This window comes from Mugil cephalus, chromosome 13, assembly GCF_022458985.1.
Source record: "Mugil cephalus isolate CIBA_MC_2020 chromosome 13, CIBA_Mcephalus_1.1, whole genome shotgun sequence".
NCBI classification, from domain to species: Eukaryota; Metazoa; Chordata; class Actinopteri; order Mugiliformes; family Mugilidae; genus Mugil; species Mugil cephalus.
The window spans coordinates 18288488-18313552 of NC_061782.1; the positions used below are offsets into that span (position 1 = coordinate 18288488).

At 42.4% G+C, this 25065-nt stretch overlaps 1 protein-coding gene across 1 annotated transcript; it reads right to left on the minus strand.

The window, feature by feature from the left end:
* Positions 1-1149: 1149 nt before the first annotated feature.
* On the minus strand, positions 1150-24663 carry LOC125019298 (serine protease HTRA1A-like). Its single transcript, XM_047603989.1, has 9 exons — positions 24023-24663; positions 17564-17663; positions 16842-17046; positions 5123-5317; positions 5010-5042; positions 4812-4926; positions 4297-4354; positions 4015-4110; positions 1150-1815 (listed from the first exon to the last, which is right to left on the minus strand). The coding sequence occupies exons 1-9, from the start codon at positions 24483-24485 to the stop codon at positions 1647-1649; spliced, it is 1434 nt and encodes a 477-aa protein (XP_047459945.1). The 5' UTR covers positions 24486-24663; the 3' UTR covers positions 1150-1646.
* Between the last annotated feature and the right edge of the window lie 402 nt (positions 24664-25065).

Genomic DNA, 25065 nt, shown 5'->3' on the forward strand with positions numbered 1-25065 from the left:
AGTTCAGCAGTCATGACCTCATTAACAGACAGACTTTACAGCTGAGTCTACTGCTCCATATGTATACTGTAATCTCTCTGAATGTTTTGCAGTCTTGGAATAAATGAGTCAGGAATCTGTGCTGTGGCCCAGTGAAATGAAAACATAGACTTTTCAGCTTCGAATGTGACATCTGCCTGAAGGGTCTGAAACATGTTTGGGTGAGTAAACTAAAGACATGCAACACTGAGCCAGAACCATCAGATGGCAGCAACACTTGTTGTCGCACTTCAATTTTTTTTCTTCAAAATCTCCTGGAACTGATAAATACATGTATGACCTGGGCAGCTAAAACAAAACTCAAAATTTGTTTAAATGTCCAGAGCAACCTTAAAATAAAGTTTCATCGTTTCATGCGTGCCTGTGGCCCAGTTGCCATCATACGAAGACACTTTTCCGTTATAGAGCGTCCATGTGGGTGGAAAATAGGAGGAGGGCGGGATAAACATCCACCAGTTATTAGGGACTTGGTTTGCAATTCAGATGTAAAAACGGAGAAGTCGACCACTGAATGACAAAATGTGTTCCTGTCTTGTAAAACTGTTGCATTTCACTCATGGCGGGTTACAATAAAGAAAGACAAAAGCTTCTTCTTGGTTTTTCCACAGCCGATTTCACATTTAGTGAAAGCTTATCGTCTGAGCCAACTCTGTATTCCGTTGTGGTTCCTGTCGTTCTCGTGAGATCTAATTCACTGCCTTCATCCAAAATTTATGTGGCAAACAAAAAAAAAAATCTCTACCAAAACATGGAGCGTATTCATGCGAGGTACCACATCTGGGGCCGCTGCTGCGTTGTGGGTCGGATCTCTCTCTTGGCTCACGCTCCTGTCTCTGAGGTCAGCCTGCAAGCCCCCGGCCCAACAATCACTCCAGACCGCTACCAAGCCCATATAAAGCCAATAAAATCCAATTCAATCCAGATCCACAATGGTTTTCTGTGTGTGCGTGTGTAGAAGCAAAGGTTACACGAAAACACACAAAGAAAACAACACAATATCACCCTGTGTGTAGTCCGTCTCAAAATGTGTGTCTGTTTAGGCATGAAATTGAGTGAAACGTAGATGGAAGGAAAATGAGACAGCCAGAATGCAGAGTCGCAAGACCAATGTAAACTTTAAACCTTTATTTTCTTTTCAGTATACATCACATAATCAACAAAAAAAAAACATTCTACAGTACTTTTAAAAAAGGAGTTTAAAAAAACAACAATTATACAAATTAGATTTGCTCACTGAGTCTGTAAGTAGAATGGCAGTGAAATGCCTGACTGAGCAAAAGTCCACATTAAAGACGAAATAAAACAAGAAAGCAGATGAAAAGCCAATTGTCAACTTTTTTTATGTCTGTGACCAAACAGTAGTAACATTGATGAGAGCACTGAAGACTAAAAGTGAAAAACAAGACAAACTAAGTACAGCACTGCTTTTAGGGCATCTGTACAGTCGTTGCTTTCAAGGCAAAGCCAGGATTTTCTTGGATGTGTGTCGGCGTTGGCCTTTGAGCCACAGGGAGAGGGTGTGTCAATAGAAGCCCTCTTCAAAATAAAGGTCCACTGGTGACAAGTAAAACCTAGCTCCAGCTCCTCCTGTTGTGATTCGCGACGGGTCAAGGGTCGATCTCCATGGGAACAACGGTGAGGATGGCGTCCTCGTTGCCGCGGCGCACAACTACCTTCAAGGTGTCGCCTCTCTTGATGGCCGCACTGACGTCAGTCGCTGTTGAAATCCTCTGGCCGTTGATGGAGATGATGACATCATGCTCTTTGAGTCCAGCACTAGAGGACAGAAGAAAAGGAGAGATGACTGATCGAGGGCTTCAGAAATGGCAAGTAGGTGTTACGTGTATGGCAGGAAAACATATCTGTCGACTTAAATCATCCGTATTGAACAGCAACACTTGTCACATGATGATTCATGATGGCCTGGATCCATTAAGCACCCCAGTAACAAGCACACACAAAAGCTGGACCTCCCATACATGGAATGTGGCCCTCGTTAGATAAGTCCTGTGTCGTTTCCCTGTTGTAACAAGTCAAAATGTTTGCATTGAAAAAGGCCCGTCTTGTTGATTTAAACACCTCCCGTCACTTTCAACCCTCATTTCCTGTGAGGAAATGCTGTCAGTGAACTGATCCGACAACAAGTATTATTTTTGTATTTGGAAGCTGATATATCATAGTATTCTGCTCTTATTCTTAAATAGAATAATTTCAGACACGCCAAAAATTTCATCATTGTACAAACACAAAAAAATACGCTTTTCACTCCTGTCTGAACATAACATTTCCTAACATTTCAGGAAAATTAGTGAACTTTCTGACCAAATGAAAAATGTACATCTTCAGCAAAAATGAATGTGCTTGGGGCTGAGTGCCTCAGGCAGTCAGTGTAGTCAGAAATTAATGTCAGATCACCCCATGTAATATTTGGTCTTTTGATAAATTCTAAAATGTCCTCTCCTTACAAGTGTTTCCTCTTTGGATTTTAGTAGAAAGAATAAAAAGCAGCATTTAATGGCCAACAGATGTGATGTTTTAAATTATTTAACGTGCGCTCTGGAAAGGTTTGTTTATAGGTCGGCGTGTGTGCGATCTCAGGCGTAGTAACATCTGTTGTAAGTATGTTAATAATGAAGCAATCAAGGTCCAATGATACCACAGTGAGACTTGAGCGCCAAGCGGATGAAAACACGGTGGAAAAGTCATACACCCGGAATAAACACAAAACAAAACAAAAACAAACCTGTAAACCTGAAATCACACCCAGGCCAAGGCAGTAACCACCAATGATATCAAAAGCTGACACTCAACACGGCTGCTTAATCGCAACCACATGCAAACAGAGAGCACCACACCTCCACAACTGCAACACAGTACTCAACCTCATTACACTCAGCTGCTCCAACACCTCCAAATGCAAGGTCAAGATTACCAAACGCCATAAACCGACACAACACGCGAGCGAGATCAAAAGCGCGAAAGTGCAGCCTGGAAAATAGCACGGAATTTAAAAGGAACCGCAGAAATGTTATTATTCAAAAAGCGGGCTGATTTAAGCAATGAGCAAACTCTGACGGGGCCTTGCAAGAGCGACTGCTCTGGAGTGGGCTGGGTGAGCAGGCGCAGGAAAACCACAGCGTAGCTGGTAACCTCCCTCCATGAGGTCTGAAGGAAATAGCTGACCTCAGCGTCTCCCCCGCCCCACTCCGCTGGAGTTGTGGTGCCGGCTGATTGGAGTGGGCTGCGATTGTGGGAGGACGGGTGATATTTTAGAGGGCTAGGCACTCCTGGAACGCCAGAGTGAGCCATGAATTCTCATTGGACAGCTGTGTAGCTGTGTGTGTGTGTGCACGCTTGACAGTTAGGTGAGAGAAATTAAATTAAGAAAGGAAATGAAATTAAATATACTGTCTGTTTGCACAGAGAGGGGGCAGGGGCTGCACGGAGAGTGTTGAGAGTCTTCTGAGACTTAAGTGCACATGGATTAATTGCCAAAAAAAATCTCCCATAGCAACCGATCTGTCGGAGAAAATTTTGGACCTCTCCTTGACTGTTAAAGTTACTGTAAAGTTAGTTTGCACTGAGGCCATCTGGAATCCCACTGACTGTTATCAGAGTATCACCAGATCATTGTGGGAAACAGTTTCTGTTACAGATAACGGATATACTAAGGCTACGGTTGGTTATTCTGAAGAATCTGACTAACTTCAGCTGCAAGAATGTAGTCGTTGATTGGAGAGTTAAAACATCTTTGTTTAAAATATCTGCTTGCACAGACTGCAAATAACTCCCACTCAGACATCAACTAAATGATTAAATGATTAGTCAATACTACTCAGACTACAAATGGAAACCAGAAAATTTCCAGAAGTCCACTTTCATCGTTGCCTACAGATTATGAATGTGCGCACATGTCTTCTTATAAATATTAAGAATGAACCAACGCTGTTGGTAAAAGCAGAATGACTTCCTTACGTTGCAGCCGGCGTCTTTGCGATGACCTCCATAACATAAGCTCCAGAGGTGATGTCGGGGAAGTCACGGTGTCGAGTCTTCAGCTCTTTGGCTAGCCTTGTGGATGAAAAAAAAGAAGAAGAAGGAGACGGCAAATTCAGTAACCATTCTCCATTTTTACCCCTAAATGTTGTCTATTGTCTATTTATTGTTGTCTCCACATAATAAATTTTTTTACACGTAGTTTCATTTGATGGATGAGTTTCAAAGCAGGGGCTGCGAATTTAGTAGAGTGCAACTTACGCCGGAGTCAGAGTCATCATCCTCACGCCAATATACTTCTTTTTGGCGTCTGTTCTCCCTAGAGATGGGCACAGTACAATCATTCATCCTTTCACCTCCCGGTTTATTTCTCTCTCTGTGTATTTCATCACATAGACAAATCAATTCAAGGAGTTGGCAGCCATATATAAAACACGTGTACATATTGTCCTGAAACACTATGAGGAGGGGAAAATGGTGAAAACCTAATATACAGCATGCAGGCATTTCTTCTCTCTAGTTTATTTGCAGTGTCAAAATTCTATTAGGCAATGCCGGGCATGGATTCATAAAGAAGGAAATGTAGTGAACATATCTCAAGAGAGCACACGGAGATGAAAAACAGTCCCAGAAATTGTGCTCTGAGTTATGGCCCTTTTAGTGTATATCCAAATGGGATGTTGGTCCAACTTTTTTTCCCCTTCTACACTTTGTCTTATTGATTGAAGAGAAGCAGTAAAATGAAAACGTAACAAGTTGTTTCTCGTAGCTCATACCTCTGGACTGCCTGTCGTAAGACTCAGCCAGGAACTGTCGAATCTTGTCTGAGGGTATGGCAAAGGAGATGCCGGCCGTCACTTTCAGCGTATTGATCCCGATCACTTCACCATCCTGAGGCAGCAAGGTTCAGCTTAGTCATGTGGTTTTTAACACAAGATTGGGTCTGACTGACTTCAAAATAAAAAACAGCTTACCAGATTTACTAGAGGCCCTCCAGAGTTGCCGTACTATGATCACAAATACATTAGTTATTATTTGTATTCATGAGATCAGTGCATATTGACAACGCATCATGTTACTCATTTACATTGATAATGGCATCAGTCTGAATGTAGTCCATGTCTGAATTGCGGAGACCCAGCTCTCTGCCTCCTCGCTGAGTGGTGCTGACGATTCCTGTAGTAACCGTGTTCTGGAGGGAAAACGGGCTGCCGATAGCCACCACGAACTCCCCTGGTCTCAGGTCTGATGAATGGCCCAGCAACAGCACGGGAAGCTTGGTCTACAGATAGGAAACACAGAGGGACATGTTACTGGGATCTTCCATGAAAGAATGAGTCATTTTAGTCGTGCTAGTGGCGGGGGCTTTATTGGAAGTTGGTCCACCATGATGGTCTCCAGGCACAGAAGAAATGATGTTTCTTCAACCTCAGTTCTCCTCAAACCATCAATAAGATGCCATTCAAAATATCTTGAGACAAAAAGGGTCAAAAGTGATCTTTGTAGTGTTATAAGTGACTATGATGTGTGCCGCCTCCCTGCCTGCAGGGGCTGCTGTTTTATTCTTTTTGTCTTTCAGCGTCCCATGTGCTGGGCAGTGATTGGAGGAGAACAGATTGAGTGTCCAGTTTAAAAGGGCCTTGGCGTAGAAGTCTGTTGCTTTCCCTTTTTTTTTTGTGACTCAGCAAGACAACTAATCATGGTATGTTCTGGGCCTACTTCTGAGAGTATTAGGCAGTCATTTGTTTTTAAAATGTTGAAATAGTTCTGGAGCAGTGCAGCTTATTCAATTTTTCATGCTACTTGCTGGTTTCCCCCTATGTCGGTTGTATGTTGTTTTTTTTTTATTATTCTTGGGTAATTGGCACTTCCTTTTCCTCCGTCACACATCTGGTTGACAACTGTCTGTAAAGTGGCAAAATGGAATTTGGCTGGGAGGTTTTCATAAAGAATCCCACAGTCCAACAGTAAGACAAATGCCAAAAAGTAGACTTGCTCATTGCAAGTCGTTTTGATGTGCAACTGTAAAGAGGAACTTAAGCAGCTTGTGGTGGAGACAAGTATGCTAAGTACTGGTTTCCCCTAGGTACTGGTTTCCCCTGGGAAGGTACCTGAAGAACTACTTCTGTGAACATCTTAAGTTTGTCTCAGATGTGTTCAGAATCAAAATCTCTTCTTGGTGATGTGACAAGGAACAAGACTTCAAAATGCAAACATCACTGCAATAAAAGTTAGGAGCTTAAATATATAATAAAAAAAACTTGCAAATGTACACAATCAGGCTACTACAGGTACACTGTAATAATTCAGCCAATGCACTTTGAAAGGAAACTGTGTCTACTAAGTGACACATGCCATGGAGGATATCTGAGCACAATATGACTGGATGTGCAAATGTGTGTGTGTGAAAAGGGTACAGTTGATTTGCTTTTTACCACTTTTCATTGGTTTCATGGTAAGTTCATGCATGTGTTGTGGTTACTTATAGTGAAAAACGATGTATATTCAACTTTTCTAGCTAGCAGAGAGTTGCGCCAGCTGAAGTTGTCGGCTTTGAAGTCTTCTCATGATCATCTGTTTGAAGAGTGGACAGTAGAAAAATAATCACAGCTACAACACAAGTCCTCGAAACATGGCCCACTCTCACTGATTCATGCCAGGGCTCCCTCACAATAATGATTACTCCTTCACCACCGAAGGCAGAGGTGACATATAGGCCAAACAACTCGACGACTCAAAACACTAATAATCAAGATCAAAAGCTTTTGCCTGACCGAAACTTCAGCTGGGCTAATAAATCATTCCTAATGGCTAATGAGTGCCAAGACAGCGCAGATGATGGAAAACTGACAAATACACAGTAAATAATGACTGCCTTAAGCTTGGGTTGGACTTCTTACACAGGGCAGTGGAAACCAGGCTACTGAGAGCTCGTCTCTACAGTCAGACAGAGGAAGCATACTGTATTTTTATCCATCCACAGAGATTGTTTCCTTTTGTGAATGAAATCATTTCTGCTGGGCACAGTCAAAGCTGGTGAATGCATAGACTGTACCCAACGACCTGACGCCATGCAACGACCACCTCATAGAAAAAACAAGAACCTGTCCTGAGTGTTCTTCCTGTGTATCCATCTTGTTTACGCTGGGTTATAAATAGGAACCAGAGGAGGCTAAAAGTTAACTGGGACAGCAACACAAGTTCACACATGCAAGTGGATCAATGTGAAATATGCATACCCAGATGAACACTCGCACATAGCAGGCAAATCACAAATTATTATGTCTTCAGTCATAACTCATAAAACACTTTGCGTGCCAGTTTCTCTGTGTTTATGGTTGTCTGCCGATGTGGAGAATAAACAGAAAGCAGCCATGCGATTCATAAACAGGATTAAATTAAAAGAGAAAATTGGTTTGTGGGAAAACGTCTCAGACGAACTTTTGATTCACCGTCCTAAACCTTGCCGTAAACGATCCTGACCCTCGAGGTGAAGTTATTATTAGACGATGACAAAGATAGCGATAGCCGAGAACCTTTTCAACCTCCAACCACACACGAATCCAAGCAGAACTAACACAAATCGCACTCACAATTTCCCTGGGCTTCTGTTTGTTACGTGTTTCAAAGCAAATACGCAGAAGGTAAGAGGAAGTGTGTACATAGACCTGGAAATGTGCACTTGGCATGTACAAACTAACACCTGACACAGGAGTAGCAGTCTGTATAATCAACCCCCCGCTCCCCTTCCCCCGTCGCACTCAACGTGGGATAAGAGTATAAACAGATGGAGAAAGGAAGCAAGAGGAACACACACAGCTGAGAGAGTGAGAGGACGTCAGGTGGATGCAAGTCCCTGCCAAGACATTCAACACTAGGCCACTGCCTGTCCCCATAATTATGATAACAGTTAGTGATACCGATGGTGTCATGGCAACAGTTGCTATCAGGTGGAAACCATGCATCTCCAAAATGTCAGCTTTGAGGGACCTGGTCGCTGAACTCCAGCCAATATTTGTAAGATGAGTTTAATAAATGCGAGCCCTTTTACGGAGGTGTCTTCCTCACTCGGGCTCACACAGAAAATCACACTGCGTTCAGAAAAAATCGTGCACGCAGCGAGGAAAATGCAGGAGTTGACCGACAAGCAATGTGCACCTAGGTGAGAGGGCAGAACAAACAGGCTCCCCAACGTTTTGAAAGACCTCCGAGCGTAAGTATCGCTTACTAATTGTCGCTAGTCAGCGATCTGGAAAGGCTCGCGGAAAATCGCCTCACCATCCGAGTCTGCCTCTGCTGACCACCAATGTGACTCACCCTGCTATTTCAGACGAAGGTTACGACGCAACGGCCCTTTACCCAAAGACACTATAGCTGCACTTAAAGGAAGGAGGCAAGGTGAATGAGGGGAACAACAAACACCACAAACCACAGGCGGGGAGTCTGAGAATGTGAGGATATGAGTCAAAGTTGCATTTGATATTACGGTAATGTACGGTGGCAGGAACCAGCTCCTGGCCCCAGAAATATTTTTGGTTTAAGACTAAAAGAGTCGTCAGATCCAAAAATATCCACTGCTGAGTTTTTGGAAAAGTCTGATCCGACGTGGTGTGTGAGGATGCCATCCTCTTTCTGAAAATGAAAGGGTTTGTTTTGTTAGAACTCTTTGTAAGTTATTCTCCTTCATTTCACAAAGGAAGGCAGGTTTTCCGCGTTCTTGAGTGTTCAGATAAGAGATCGAGAGCGGTGTTTTGTTGTCCTGCTGAGAAGACTTTATACAATACCTTGTTGGCAAGTTGAATTTTGATTCAGCCTCAGACATATTTTGTAACGGGACAATGAGACAGATAAGCCGCCAGACAAACATTGCTCAGAAAATTGCTGTGGAGTTGCTGTAGAGATTTATCATTGTTTAATGTTACAGCCGAGGCTGTTTGGAGCCTCATTTAAAAGCCATTAAACTAACTACTGTTTTATGACCAGACCAGGTGCAAACTTTAACTCCGGTCAAGCTGGAATGGGTTTTGGCTTAATAGAGGCACATGTGGACATAGAGAGAGAGCAAGAGAAAACAACAGAGAGAGAGGCAGAGAGGGAGTAGGTCACCTGGGCATGAACCCTCACAACCTCAAGTCTGTAAATGAAAACCCACACACCTGGCATGTCTCGGATATACAGCCAGACCACTTCAAAATACACACATTCAGACACAAAAAGAAGCTGCGGCTCGGTCAGCGCGTGGCCCAAGCTGTGTATAAGCTGTCACTTGAGCTCCCCTGTTTCTGTTTCAAGCCGGCGACTTCAAAGCAGGGAGCATACTTTTATAAGATCCGCCTTACAAAATTCATAAGAACGCTAAGATATAGGGTTTTACCGCTGACGTCTGAAGAAGTGCCCTCGGGGTTATTGCTAGTGCAGATAGAAAAAGGGCAGGATTCAGCATGCTCATGCAGCACATCATGACTAAGGATGAGAAGATGTTGAGGAGTCTGAAGGAGGAGGCGACAATGAGACGGTGTGTGAGTTTCTACATGAGTCTGAGTGCTTGTATGTCGTGCAGGGAAACATTTATGGGCGTATATATACCATTCATCAAAGTTACAGTGCGTCTTTACGCTGAGGAGCTATCCGCTTTGTAGGTAAATTAACATGTCCCAAACATTCTGGGTAAAACCATATCCCTGCTGACACTAGTACGGAAACCACTATGGGTTCCATATGTTGTTGAAAAGGGTTTTTTCGGTCTGTATAAGAGCAAACATATGTCTGTGAGTTCCACTCCGTGTAGCTTCGCATGAAAGTTAAAGAGGACTCCAGGGCTTCTCTTTTCTGGCCAGACACCACAAAACTTTGAACTGCGCAAATCACAATGATGAGGTCTAATGCGCCGGTCTGCTTCCTACTGTAAACGCGGTTCGTTTCTCTTCTACCCAAAGCGTTAGGTCATACTTTTATTTGCTGAAAGGTTGCACGGTGAGGGCCAGTGACCTCGTCAAGGTTGACCCTTGCCCAATGTGAGCCGGGATAAATTTACGCCCATGTGACACTAAACAGGATGTTTAGAAAATGGATCAACAAGTCCTCCAATGACACGATACTGTCCTTCATGATCATCAAGGGGACTTCACGTATCTGTAACCCAAAACCGCCCCACATAAATTCTTAGTTTTATGACAGGACAGCTCCATAGGTACGGATAAGTTTAAGCACAAAACTGTATTTTAGAGTGTACTTTATTTAGATTAAGGAACCTTTGTTGCAGTGGTTAATATACCCAATATTGTGACTAACAGTGACTAACACTACTGTTTTAAAAAAGAAGAAAAAAGTGGATCTCAACCCTGACATCCTCCCTTTAACTTAGATAGAACCATGTTTTTTTTATGTGCTCACAGAGTGTAAACCTACATATGACACTAACACTAACTCCTATAGGTTTTATGTCTGGGTTGTTAAATTGTGGTCGAGACTATTCCTTACATGGTCGGGGGAGCACACTCAGATCTCCACAAGTAAAATAAGAGCACCTCAGTTCAGGAACCACTGACTTATAGCCCTGGAAGTGTTGCATTTTCCCAAAGCCCGCACCCAAATTTTGGAGTATGACACTAGCAATAAATGCATTAGTAGATAATAAAAGGTGCAGTTTTCTGAAGGGAGTCTTTAAATGCTCAATTCCAAAAGGTTGCTCACTTACATGTGCAGAATGTTTTGAGTGAACATACACAGGGTTTTAAGATACTGTGCCTGGTGGACAAAGCATTTTCACTGTTTATCTACAGATTCTAGAGGTGTATCAAAAGCCATATCCATCCATCTATCCGTCACTGGGGAAAATGTGTTTTCTTTTTCATTAATTAACCTTCAAACTCAATCTCTGATGATATAATCTACCTGCCCCCCTTCAAAAATAGCTAGCAGTTACTAACTCACATACTAACACAACCAGGTATGCATTACAGCCCTGTCTCACTTGGATAATAATAGGCTATTTAGGGCAAAAAGTAATTTGCAGTCAGGGCGGCCTCAGTTAGTTATCAACATCTGACTATGGTTGTGGCTGATTTAATGTTATGCCTCATATGTATCTCAAGCATCTACAAGTGATGTCACTGACTGGTAAGCCCAGTTTTGGACAGGGCTGCTGTTTGCCCAGCAAGTCTGGAAAACAACTACGCAGCCAAAATGTAGGCCAAGACAAAGTGTAGCAAGACCCGGGCGGACTAAACTGTGTGTGTCCATTTTACTTGGCTCTCTTCCCACTCTACTCCATCCTTAACCATGAGAACCTTTGTAGCCGTTGCAGGGGCAAACTATGGAGAAGAAAGGATAGGTCAGGAAGGGAGGAGGATGTGATTCATTTCCCCTCTGCACGTCTCCAAAGGACGCCACACTGTGTCTTTCCACTGGCAATGTAGCGTGTCTTCCACATCCCTGCAGAGAGTCGTCTTAAACCCATCCGCGAGCAAACACACACATTCGTATACCGATTTGAATAACTGTCGGCGAGTTAGATTTTGTCCACCTCTACACTTCATCTGGGGGCCGCAGCTAAAATGTAGATGTCTCTTGCGGAAACATTTACCCTGATAAACAGATAAACACATGGCGGCATGGAGGCACATTCTTCCCCTTTCCTCCCTGCACATAAATACAGACACACACACACAGACTGTACGTGTTCCAATAATAGCCCAGACAAAACCAGCACCAGGCAAATTTCCCAGAGAGGATGGTTAAAGACTCTTAATACTAGGTGATGGGCGATACAAACAGTGTCATTGTTTGGGGACACCACAGGGAAAATATGAGGACAGATTTTAATTTCCTTCGCAAAATAATCCAAGAAAATGACTCATTTATTGAAGCCACAACACTTTTCTGTAGAATCTTATGAGACACTGTCTCAACACTGTCTTTTTTTAACTTCCTTGGTATTTACAGTCATAAGGGTGGCAGATTTACCATTCAGCATTTGCAGTCATTTTTAAAAACAGTACCTCATTGATTCGAGGTGGATTAAGTAGGCATTTGTGCTGCAAATGTCAGTTTAGTAGCTGAAATGAGGAGACGATTTTTTAAATCCACAGCCACGTAACCAAACAATCCACTTTAGATACATGAGATGAAGAGATTCTTAAGTAGTAAAAATAGTATAGCAGTTTTAATTTGCGAGGAAAAAATATACCTCATCAATCTAAAGGGGCATACACACGAGAAGAGAATGATAACAATGTACTGAGAGGAGCATGTCATTTAAACAAAAACCTGGGCAGGAAATACACAAAAGGGAATGTACACCAGCAACCTATTGTGGAAGATGAGCCAGTCACTACATATGTGGACAGGGCTCGACATAAGAATGTTTGGAGGGTTCGTCATTAGAATGTTAACGACATGGAGCCCTGACAAATTAAGTGATGTGTTAGGCTGACATAACAATTTGTCTCACGCAACACATTTAGTTACTACAAATGCAATGCTTTAGTACAAATGCAGCTGCATTAAGCAGACTGAGTGTTTATGCCTGCACAGGCCATGACATAAAATGATGGAAAGATATGAAAAGTTTCCCTGCACAGTGTTCAGAAGTCATTCCAAGACCGTGCAGTTGTTTCCACGCCTGTGGGGGTCAACATCAGTCAACGTGATTAAATAAATATCCTTCAAATCCTGAAGGGTCTCAAGTCAGCAAGAAGGATAGACCAAATGCATCTGATGTATTATACGTGTTCAGTTCCAGGCGACGGATTACGCCAAGTTAAAAAAAAAAGAAAAAGCAGAGGGAGTTCTATCTCTGTTGTGCTATTGCCACATCACACAATGCACTCATTAGCCGATTAGCTCACACAGACCTCCAGACATATGGATCCATTTTCCAGGCCCTGACCACATCGCCCTCGATTTCTCTGTCGCTCTTGCTCTGTCTTTCCCCCCATACTCTCTGCACAGGAACAAGTGAGTAGGGCACTTTCCCCCTTCTTTCCTTCCCCTCTGAAGTTCCAGCTGCTGTAGACAGACTAATGTATTCCCCAGAGTTGAGGGGTAGACCACAGCCCCAGGAACAGACTGGGCCCTGCCACCAATAAACTCCAGTTTCACATAGAAAATGAAGGAGACAGAGGAGAGAAGCTAGTCATTACAACAAAGGAAAACTTCATTTTTTCACTTGTAAACAATTGTGCCATTGTATAATTTGATTGATATCATTGGCTACTTGTGAAGCGCTGACAGCAATTTGTATTTAATCTTTTGTTTGAACTGAGTGATCACTCTAGGGACTTGGGAGCAGAGAGCGAAGTCAAATTACAATAAGAGACACTAGAAGATACAGTCATAGAGATGTACACCATATATAGAGATGTCACGGTGTCTGTACTACCCTAGCCCTAATATTAAAAGCTTGCCTTTAGCCCTAACCCTAATCCTAACCCTATCCATCTTGACCTTTAATGCAGAACCACGACACACAAAAAGCTTGGAATGTGTGGTAAGAACTAGAAAATATGCCTACAGTAGCTATTGCAATTGTAAGATATAAAATAGAATTTGTTGGATCATCGGATGCACATTCAAACTTTTAAGTACATTTCTTTGGTCTCATCTGTTGCAGAACCATGAAATTACATTCATAATCCATTCATCTTCCAGCTACTTTTCATTGATTAACATCATAGCTATCAATCACCTTCCAGGTCAACTGACTTCACAAGTTCAGCTTTGTAGGTGTCTTGTCTTATTTCAGTACTATTCAGATTTGGAGACTGTAGTTTTCTAATGAAGATGTGTCACTGGATCTTTTTGGGGTCCCAAAGACCAAATATTTAACGTTTACTTGACCATTTGAACTGTGCTTGAATAAAGAAGGAGGTTGAAATCCACAGTTATTGCTCTTCAGGTACGGAAATTAAAAAGCCCCTGTAGCAATAGGTTCAGACAGCTATAATTACCCCTATAAATATAATCCAAAATGACAACTTTGCTCGCCCTCCTGCCCTCTCATTATAACACACTCATCCTCTCATAAGTCTCACTCGTTCCAGATATCACACACACATTTGCGCAGCTACCCTTGCAGCTCTGACTTCCACTCATTGGATAGCCGAGCCCAAAACCAAACCCTAACCTTAACCTAACCTCATTTCATATATTACCCCTAACCATAACCATCACCTCAGAAATGACATTTAGCCTCATTATGATTGGGCTTTGGTCCCAACGAGGACCACTGGTCCTGACGAGATCTGTGTTCACACCAGAAACGGTCCTAAGAGGTAACAGAAACTCTTCGCATACTAACTGCTGCACATTGGCTGAAATGCCAGTTCCATCTAAATCATGTGGCCTTTTCAAAGTCACCACTGGTCTTCTGGGGACTTCACCACTGTCTCATGACCTGAACGACCTGCTGAGACGTCACACACAATGCCTCTTTTCCAAAACAAGTACCCTCATGATGCTGAATGTGTTCTCCGAGCAGCATGACACTCTGGAAACATCTGGCTGTCATTTGATTACAACAAACCTACTTAATTGCAATCCCATGCTGTTTACTAACTACTGAGATTGAGGTGTCATGCAGAGAATTGCTTCAAGTAAACTTTAATGGCTGGGAATGTTTTTTGGGTTTTTTTCTTGCATCCGTGCATTGTAAGACTTCTCCAATAATGAAGGATGCATAATTATTGACCATGATAAGAAGGCACAGAGTCATCAGTCATTCCTGAATTCTATACACTGAGCATGTGGTGCAACAAACAGGATAAAGACCCTCGAAGGAAGAGCAACTTGTTAACAACCAATGGAAGAGCTTTTGTCATAGGATGAACACACACAAAGCTTCTGTCACTGCACTTTTACGCGCTCGTCGCTCGCATTGCCAGCTGAACAAAACCTGACTAGTTGGGCTTCTTCAGAAACGAAGGCCTTTGTAATACACCTCGCGTTGCGGTCATGAACATCTTTTCAGTGGTGTCACCCAGCCTGCTCCATAATGCACTCAGCTCAGCTATGACTCGCAAGTCAATAGGCCCTGGCTCACTGCCACACATTCCTTCACATGACTGGCTGTGACTACCACGCAGCGTGGATCCCTCTAGACAGACAAATAAACACAGACAGAGAGGGGCATGCAGGGAGCTACAAAGAAAATATGTCATACAGTGCAAAGTGGCTTCCTTTGAATGCACGCTGGCTTTAGGCTGGCCACAGGTTTCTTTACCTGTAATATGGCTCTGTCTGTCATGAGAAGAGCTGTTTTTGAAGATCTGGACTGTCTGCCAGCAAGCTGTATTTTTAAAGTGCCATCTCACACCTGCATTCTCAATTACTTCTCTTGAACTCTCTGTAATCTGCCAGATTTAGAGCACTTTCATGCCAGACTTCAATCCCAAAACCTTCACTAAAATCAAAAAACAGAGATGATGAGTGTGTTTTGATCTTGTTGTGCTGGCTGAGAATCCAAAAACTTTGTCAAGAACACCTCTGGCAAATTTTCTCACTCCATCGGACTCATAAAACTTTGCATACAAGCTCATTAATAAAAAAAACAAAATGCGTCCAGAGCAACTCTGCAGTCTATGAAGTTAATGTGGAGCCTTATTAGTTTACAGGACTTGACAAACAACGAAATTTCATGAGTCAAGTTTTGTAGAAGTTTGTCTTGACTTTGTGTCTTGACATGAGAAAGTGTAACTGTTTGTACCAAGAGCCAAGCACATAAGTGTAAGCCAACAAAATGCTAGATTTATGGGAAAGCGTAGAAAATGTGGCCTCCAGTGAGCCTGAATCGCTGGCTCTAATTAAACCAATCACAAATGCAACAGTGTAACATATTGGAAAATAATTTTCAACCCAAGAAGCTGGATGACGTTAGAAGATCGATGCCGCTCAGAGGAGTTAAAGCCAGGAACAATTGGCTTAGATCTGCACGAAGACTGCAAGCAGAGAGAAATGACAAGCCTGGCTCCATCCTAATTTATTTAATCCGTATTCAAGCGAAAATTTTAATTTTACTTTACTGTGAACCTGAATATGACTGCTGGCATATCTTTGCACTACAACAAAGCTCACCAACTTCTGCCTGTGTTGATCTTCTAATCTCTTGGCAGAAAAGTAAATGAATTTCTTAAAGGGCTACACCACCCCTATGTGAAATTTATTCACTCACTGTATTCCCCAGAGTTGGTTAAATGAGAAAAAGAATTTCAGGTATTGTCCTAATCCGGCAGCACAGCTGTTAGCTTAGCATAGGCGTTGTAATGCAGTGTTACCAATAAGCCAGTTGTTTCCAAAAGTAAACTCCAGAATTTTCCGAATTACTTCTTTTGACCTGTACAAGTCAGGTTAAATGTCAATGCAACTGACACGAAGGGATTGCCTAGGACAAAAATTTAGACTTATAGGGTCTATATCCAGGCAAAGCACCGGCAAATCACCACTGCTAGGTGCAAATACACCGTGCAGCAACTGAAAACCAGTCACGCCGGTGTGTTGGTGTGTGTTAAGTGCATTGACATTTGTATTCAATGTGAATGTACAGGTCACAAGAAGTAATTAGGAAAAGGAAGAGTTTATTTATCACTTTTGCAAATGACTGGCTAACTGGCAACACTTAATTGCAGCACCTATGCTAAGTTAACACTAACAGCTGTACTGCCAGATTGGGACATGGTGGTGCTGTATCACTTAAAGAGGGAACAAAGGAAGCAGAGAACTTGTTGGTGCTTAGTTTCACCAACATTTTGAAGACTTCTGAAGACAACTCCCACTGTGCTGATGCAAGCCTGTTGAGAATTTAGACTGACCGGTGCTTCGATCTTGATGAGGGCGATGTCGGATTTCTCGTCCACGTCTTTGATTTTGGCGTCATAGGAGGCGCCGCTCTTCAGCTCAACTTTCACCCTGTGTTTATTCGCCACGACGTGGGCATTGGTCACAATCTGGCCGTCTTCTGACACAACAAACCCAGAACCACTGGCCACAGCCACCTCCCGTTTGGAATAAGTCATCCTGTGGAGGGAAGGAAGAGGACAGAGAGGGTTGTTTGGAGGGGTTTACAGTTACAGCACTGCCATTCTCCTCTTTCAACAGGTCTTTTCCTCTAGAAAAACAAACTGGTGCATGCATGATGTAACAGCAGGGTAAGACTAAAGTTGAAAAAAGCTGTCAAAGTGAGTTTGCACAGGTTTCTTGAACACAAAGTAAATATATAAACCAGCTGGAACACATTCAAAGGTGAGCTTCAGAGATTAACACAAAGAGATCTGAGTGAGGAAAAGAAGCTCTTTACAAGCAACAGTGAAAGACAGAACAGAGACAAATGAAGAATCGGGGTGTGAAAGAACAACAAGATGCAGGCATGAAAGAGCATAAAAGCTGTTGAGGCAATGAAAAGATGTTGAAAGACTCAAGTGGCAGGCAAGGTGCCCTACCAACTGCAGTGGTCTGGTTAAGCGCACAGGTGGGCCGTAAATTCACAGACGCACACATACAGACACACAGGTACACACAGGTGCACGGCTCATACTTGCGGTAAAGTTCAATGTGAACCACAGACGGAGCAATTCTCTCCACCACGTCGGCGATGAAGTTGTACTTGTGCCTTGGGCTGTCTGGATTGTCCTGAGCTGAAAATACATCATGCACACACACACACACACACACACACACACACGGGATGTCAGACTAGTAAAAACAAACAAAAGATGCACTGAAATACTGTATGATGTAAACGCTGTGTGAGAATAGAAAACCGACGTATAAAACTGGCCTTTTTCATAACACAGTGGGGAAAAGAAAAGATGACAGTTCTTCCACAGTGGAGACTGTCTAGTTCGGGTCTGACACACATGCACACACATTTACAAACTCTCACCATAAACTGTACAAATAAATACTTAACCTTGACCTTCACCCTTATTTTACGGTGTGGTCGAAGGAGTACACATGGATACCACCTTCATAATAGTCAACAACTCTTTCTTCAAGACCAAACACACTGCCCGACACTGCGTATATGACGGCTGCCAAATTCCCTGAATCACCTATCCTGCATTGGGCAAGTTAGGAAATGTTGACAGATTTACCTGGTAATTAAAAGCTAAACCAAAGCTATGAATCAAGATTCCCCAGACCTTTCCCTCCGAGCTGTTCATCCATCCATTTGTAAGCCCTTATTTTGTTTCAATAGAACTGTTACTTTCACCTAGATGGCAGAATTTGCAAAAATCAAAAGCTCCTATAAGCCCTGTAAAATCACTGATTGCAGTAAATGGTAAGGAAGGACAAAGAGCCGTTCCACTTTGGTTGCTGTTAGCCCAATACATGCACCATCTTGCTATAAATTACACAGCGTGAAAACATTTGTCAAGCCTCAGGGACCGAATTCTGATCTCATACGGTCACTTGCAACTGTCAGATATCAAATTTAATGATATGATCCGGCCATCATTTCTTAGGACACTTACCACAGTCAAACTACTGTGCCAATCCATGTAGAGTTTGCAAGACATCTAAAAACTTTAACCTCCTTCGGGTGCTTGATTTTATGTTATTGCAGAAGACAAAAAAAGACAAAACTAAGAAGGAAACAAAAGGGACATTAAAGTCCATCTGGGAAGTACAAAGACCATTAACTCCATATCAGTAATAATCATCATGATAATCCATCTAATTGTTGCTGAGATATTTGAGTTTAGACCAAAAAGACCATCTTTAGTGTCAATATAAGCTAAGAAGAAGCATTAAACTAAAGGACTTAAAATCACTCCATTTAATAGGTATTACTTAGATACTAGACACTATAGATACTACTATAATTGGAAATGTGGACATGCCTAGGATGTTGAATTGGAAAATCAGAGATTACTTAAATCACTGGTTTTCATAACCATGGATCCAGAATACATTTATCAAATATTCTAGATATTCATCTAATGGTTGATGAGATGTTTTAGCTATGGCCAAAATGGGGAATTCAGGACAAACCGTAGACACAATCACAGTCAAAAAGAAGTCACAGTCAATACTTACATATTAAGTGAAGTAGATGATGAGATATTTTACAAGATAACTGAAAACGCTGACCTCTTTGGGGCGTTAAAGAAAAGCCAGAGATCATTAAAGGCATCGGTCTTCATTCATATTTAATTTTATGTTAATTCATCAATTAGTTGTCAAAACACTTAAAGAGAAATGTTAGAAAGTAACTAAGGGAATCACAGACGTCCTTACGTTTCATCATCTGGAATTCATAAATCATGTGTACAAAACTTCTGACCATCTAATGGTTTTATTTTGAGCCAAACTGGTGTCCTGATTGCCAACCTTAGGGCCAAAGGAACCGGCTCATTGGCAAATGGAACCTCTCATTTTCCAAACCTCAACATATATTTTCGTGGTTGAACTTTAAATCAAATATTAAATGTGACAAATGCCCCACAACTCTCTTGCCATGGCATGAAATAAAAGTAATGAAAACATTTTGTGGAGTCATTCTCTCCATGTTACCTTCACACCCGGGGGAGTTGGTGGTCAGCTGTGATAGGATTACTGGCCAGAAACTGTGTTGTTCGTGGAGCGTCCACATAGGATCCTAGTCTCTTCCATTTCACCATGTTATGATGAGTGAAGCCTCTTCACATACGAATTTACAGCCAGAGACACACGACTACCACTACAAAGCAATCTGGATGATTTGTTGATATGGGACATCATGAATCAGATGTTCTGCACAGTTGCATTAAAGACCATGGTCGAGCCATTGTTGCCTGATTTATATACAGAGACAGATTATTTCACTGCTTAGCTGTGTTTAGAAAGACTTTGCAGCTGTAGAATTAAGTTGACTTACAAGCCCAACTGAACAACAGCTGTCTACTTAAATCCCAAAAAGGTTACTGATTCATCCTTAACTCTGGAGTCCTGAAAAGCACTGATGTGTATAAAGGATAAATATATTTCAACATGTACATAATAGGGCAGGGAAAATTGAGTATCCAGTTCAGAAATATAAAAGCAAACACATGAAGAAGACCGTGACAAAGAAAACTGCTCAGTTACAACTCTAATGAATGGCTAAACTCTAAAGCTTGTGGGTCCTTTGAATTCAGGAGCTTTTGTTCAACACTATAAATGTTCTAAGTAAAAGCAAACAGGAGGTCTCAAAGGCACAATATGCTTCTTCCAGCCGATAATAAATTTGTTACTGTAACTAATCTGTCATGAATGTAGTTCAACTTCAGCAGCTCAGCAACTAACTAACCTTCATGTATGCTTAGACAATATAAGTGTGTAATGATGCTTTGGATTTCCAAGCTGATTTTGAGATCCAGTGCTAAAAATAAGCATCTAAAAATAAGTATCTTATTGCAGATAGTTCAAAGAACATCACTTCATATCCATAGAATCAGGCTGCAACTCAGCTAGAGGTGGAGCTATTGAAAATTGGCTTTGTAATTGTAACTCCAAGTCATTTTTTAATATAATGTATATGCTTACACTAGAAAATATAAACAAAACTAACACAGAAGTGGAAATACTGTAGGACCAAGAACTGAGCCCTGAGGGACACCACATGGAAAGGTGTGGCAAGAAAGATGGTTTAATCCCTAACAAAGACTTAGATATTTTAAATTAATTAATTAATTTTAAATACCACAGTTTCATTTTTTTTAATGTAAAGGGTCTAACATAACTATGTTCAACAAAAAGTGTAAAAAGAGTATCTGAAAGATCCATACAGGACACAACAGAGTGTGAGTGACATACTCATTGCGCGAAATTAATTTGTTTTAGGGTGCTATGAGTTGATGAAGATTTCACCCACATGGAAGACATATTGAGAAGTGTGGTAACGCCTAATGAAAGAGCTTATTAAAGTTAACTATCAGTTAATGATGATCAGATGTCCATAAGATTATTTCTGGACTCAAACCAAGCAGCAAATGTGGGAAAGCTATTCTAACACAAAATATAAAACCACTCACCATCACTCAACTCCCCCCAATCCTCACCTCCCCATATACCCATCGCCCCTCCTCACTTTACACACATTGGCTTTCACCACAGGGGCCCAAGTTCAAGATTTCAGCTGCTTTTATTCTTCTAGTTTTCCCATACATAGTAATGGTTATTTTACTGGTGCCTGCAGAGTGAAGCAGCTTTTTCTTCCTTACAAAAAAATGTGAAAACTATAAAGTCAGCTCCTCTGCTTCATGCTCAGACCCTTTCCCTTTTTATTGCTGGACAAATTGGGTCAAACTGCAGCTAGGTTTATGAAAAAGCAAAGCATTTTCTATGGTCACTGTTAAAGAAATACAGTTTACTTTTTTTTTCGCACCCGTCTGAGAGAAGAAACCGAGCTACTAAGGCCAGGCTCTGACAATCAACACAAGCCCAGTAACGTAAGTATGCTATTGTGAGAATAATTTCCAGCAGATCATAATGATTTTGGCTCAGTACACATTGACTCAACAGATATGAATGTTAGGTGTAAGACCATTGGGTTTTGTTTTTCCACAGTTTCTGAGCTATACTGACACACAATGACATGCTGGCAATAGTTTGAGCTAATCCACTTTTCTATTTTAAAATTATTTTGTAGAACTTCTTCAAAATTTCCCAATATGGGCATCATCCTAGGACAGAAGCAGACAAGACAAAGACCAATTTGGGAAGTCACGTCACATTTGTTTGGCTTATTTTTGTAATTTGAGGAAGGAGAACACACAGTCATCTCTTTCCATTTTGTAGGCAAAACTAGAAAAACTTAAGAGGAAAGGTTTCATATGGAACAGGCTGAGCAGAAAGAGGAATAAAAGAGGAGAGAGAATTATAGCCCTCAAGAACAGGAAGGAACATAGATGAGGAAAACAGACTGACAGAAACGAGAGCAGAGACAGACTAACAGATCAGCATTCAACACAAAAAGTCAAAGACGCATGCACGAAGATGATGTTTTAGTATTAAGAGCGGCTCAGGCAAGTTGAGGAGGAATTTGCAGATTCATCAAATGTCAGTAAGCGGAGTCACAGAGTGCATTCTGCAACATAATGCAATAAAGGGCAGTACAGTCACTCAGCAGCTACAAACTGTATTCAGCTGGATAGGTCTTGGCAGATTATTAACAACATACAGCAAGCTTCATCTCTGCAGGCCATATGTGACAAATCTGACGGCCCTGACAGTTGCATCATCAGGTGCAGCATTCTTAGTTAAATTCACGGCCTCTCAGCCCCCACAAGTTCCCACTATAATTGTCCATGAGTTTCCAATAACTGAATATTTCTCAATAAATTGGATCAATTTTGACAAATGTGACCCCCAAGGTCACCGGAACGCTCTGACCTAGTTTCCTTTGCCAAAACTAACTGCTTTCATAATTTTTAACCATCCAGACATGAAATGACATCATGCAACTATACTGGCATATGTTTTCTTAAGATGGGGCCAGGTTGCAGGGTAGTGAAGGGCCGCTCAGAGGGGGTCGAGTTTCTCGCCAGCGTCTGAAGGCTCCATCACAGGTTGTGCTAAAGTTAATCTATAAAAGAGATGCTCGCACAGAAAGCATTATTTAGTTTGGACCGGGGTGCATCAGATGCACTGAATGAAACGTGACCCATTTTATTGCAGCTGTGGAAATTTTCACTGGGTGCCTTTTGGAAAATCAGTAGCTCCCACCGCAGTCTTGCTCTGTTTCAGACATGGTTAGCTGCCTGGGAATGACTTAACCATTTAAGTTGCTTACATGACTGGCAAACAAATGTGGCAGTGCAGTCTGCCCTACCACCGCGCCCACACGGTTTTTGATGCACATGTAAACCTTTCCCGAAAATATGGGTTGCTAATTTTGTGTTTTCCTCTGTGTCTCCTGCCTGTTTTAAACCGTCTTCAGCAGAGGGCGAATTGTGGCTTTGAATCGGTGCCAGGAATTCCTTCATGTGGCTGTTAAGTGTGATTTATGAGTGACAACAGACACACAGAGCTGGAAAGAGACGAAAAAGAAGAACGAGGAAGGAGGTCTTTGAGGCCACAGGTGACGAAGCTCTTCATCCGGATGTTTTCACCTGTGCACATGTGGCGCTCGCTTCAGATGCACACATGTGAAAGACATGCCCAGGAAAACTTAAAAATGATACAATGTCTCTACCACCTGTGGCCTCACATGTGCTTTGGATCTGATCTGGCCTGGATGTTCCACATGGTGTTTCAAAATATACACACATATAGCAGTGATGATGATAAATGTTGAAAATGTGCAGATTGTTAATTCTCAGTCGGGCTTGTGAAGAATGATGTATGTTTATAATTGAGCTCTGCTGATTAGGGTGAAATGCCTGTCAAACGGCATTCTGACAAAGCGCAGGTCCGTTCGGAAACACTTGCACAAAACCAATCACCGCCTCGGCTCCATTTAGTCGTAGCCTATATCGTACTTGTGAGGGGTTTGAAAATTCCTTTCAGTGCAGCTAATGCAGGCTGCTCTGGCGTGGTCTGCATTGTATTGGAACAATCAAGCAGATTACAGCCATGTGACTGCTGTTGATGCATGCCAAAACTAATCCAAAGGATCACATCAAGCTTTACATCTGGGGAGAACTCGTGGCTCCTTTCAGGAAAGAAAAGGGGGGAGAAAGAGAGTTCTCTGATCAAGCCTAATTGTAATTCAGGAACAAGAGAGGAAAACACACTTGAATAGTGGCTCTTGTTGGCCCGGACACATGGGTATTGTGTGCCAGTGAATGAAGCTTTAAGCAACAACATCTGTGTGATCTGCAAACCACAAACGTCCAGTGGGAACGTCATGGTCAGGCGTCCAGATATTTGTTGCAAATGTACACTGTTTATGTTTTACAGCAGTTTAACTCAGCATAAAGTGTTCAAAATACAAATCAATGACTCCTCACAGACATTTGTTATCAGTATACTAGTCTGTATTTAGGTGTTATTGATCAATTGTTGTCGATCAAAACAACCTGAGCGTTACCTTTGCCGCAGGCTCCCCGCTGAATGAAAAGAACAGGTGGCTGCTGCAGCTTCTGCGCCCGGCGGCTGACCCTCTTCAGCTCGCAGATATTCCTGTAGGACACCCCATCGCTCCCGCAAACCGGCTCGGTGGCTTTGCACACGCAAACCCCGCTCTTGCTCCTCCGCCTCACCGTGACAGTGTACGCCACCCCGCCGGAGACCGAGCACTCCAGCCCCTCTCCGCACACCGGGTCCCCGAGCTTGCCGCTGCCGCCGCACGCTTCGCCCTCTCCGGACGCGCAAACGGTGCAGCAGTGGCAGGCATCGAGGGTCTGCCCCTCCTTGCAGTCCGCTGGAAGCCGGGGACACATCGACTTGTCACACCGAGCAGGACATCCGATAACATACCTGGAGACTTGCGCGTCTGCCGGCACGGACGCAAAGAAGGCTACGATTACGCACAGCGGCACTGACCAAAACATGATTTAAATAATAACTTTGTTTTTTGTTTTTTTGTTAAAAAAAAAGGTAAATCGGAAAGCTTAAAAGAGTTTCAAAAGTTCACTCCCTGCTTGCAGTGTTACGGGATGAGAGAGAGCTCAGTGCTGAGGGGGGAGTCATTCCAGCTGGAGAGGCATTCAACACAAACTCCTCTGCGCAACCAATTACGCGACTTTACGTTTTTGCTGGCAGGGCTTCATAGCGGCGACTCACTTTCTGGGCAATCACAACAGGCATGGTGATTGGTGCGTTCACGTGACGTACGGAAGGGAAACGCTGGGCTATTGATGTGTCTGTAGACAGAGCAGAAAACGGGTATGAAAGTGATGTAAAGTACACTGTATTTATTCAAATACGCTACACATGCAGTATGTTCATATAAGTGGACTGCAAGGTAAGTGGTTGAGTGCAGATCCTCCTTTCCCCGAATTCCCTCCAGGGAGTTTGGAGAAGGTCAAGGTCAGGTTTAGAAAAGCACTGCACCCATGGAGCTTGTAATTGGGAGCAGCAAAAACAAAGTTCAAGGACACCTCAGTCGTGCGGCGTTTGCTGTTGATGCCT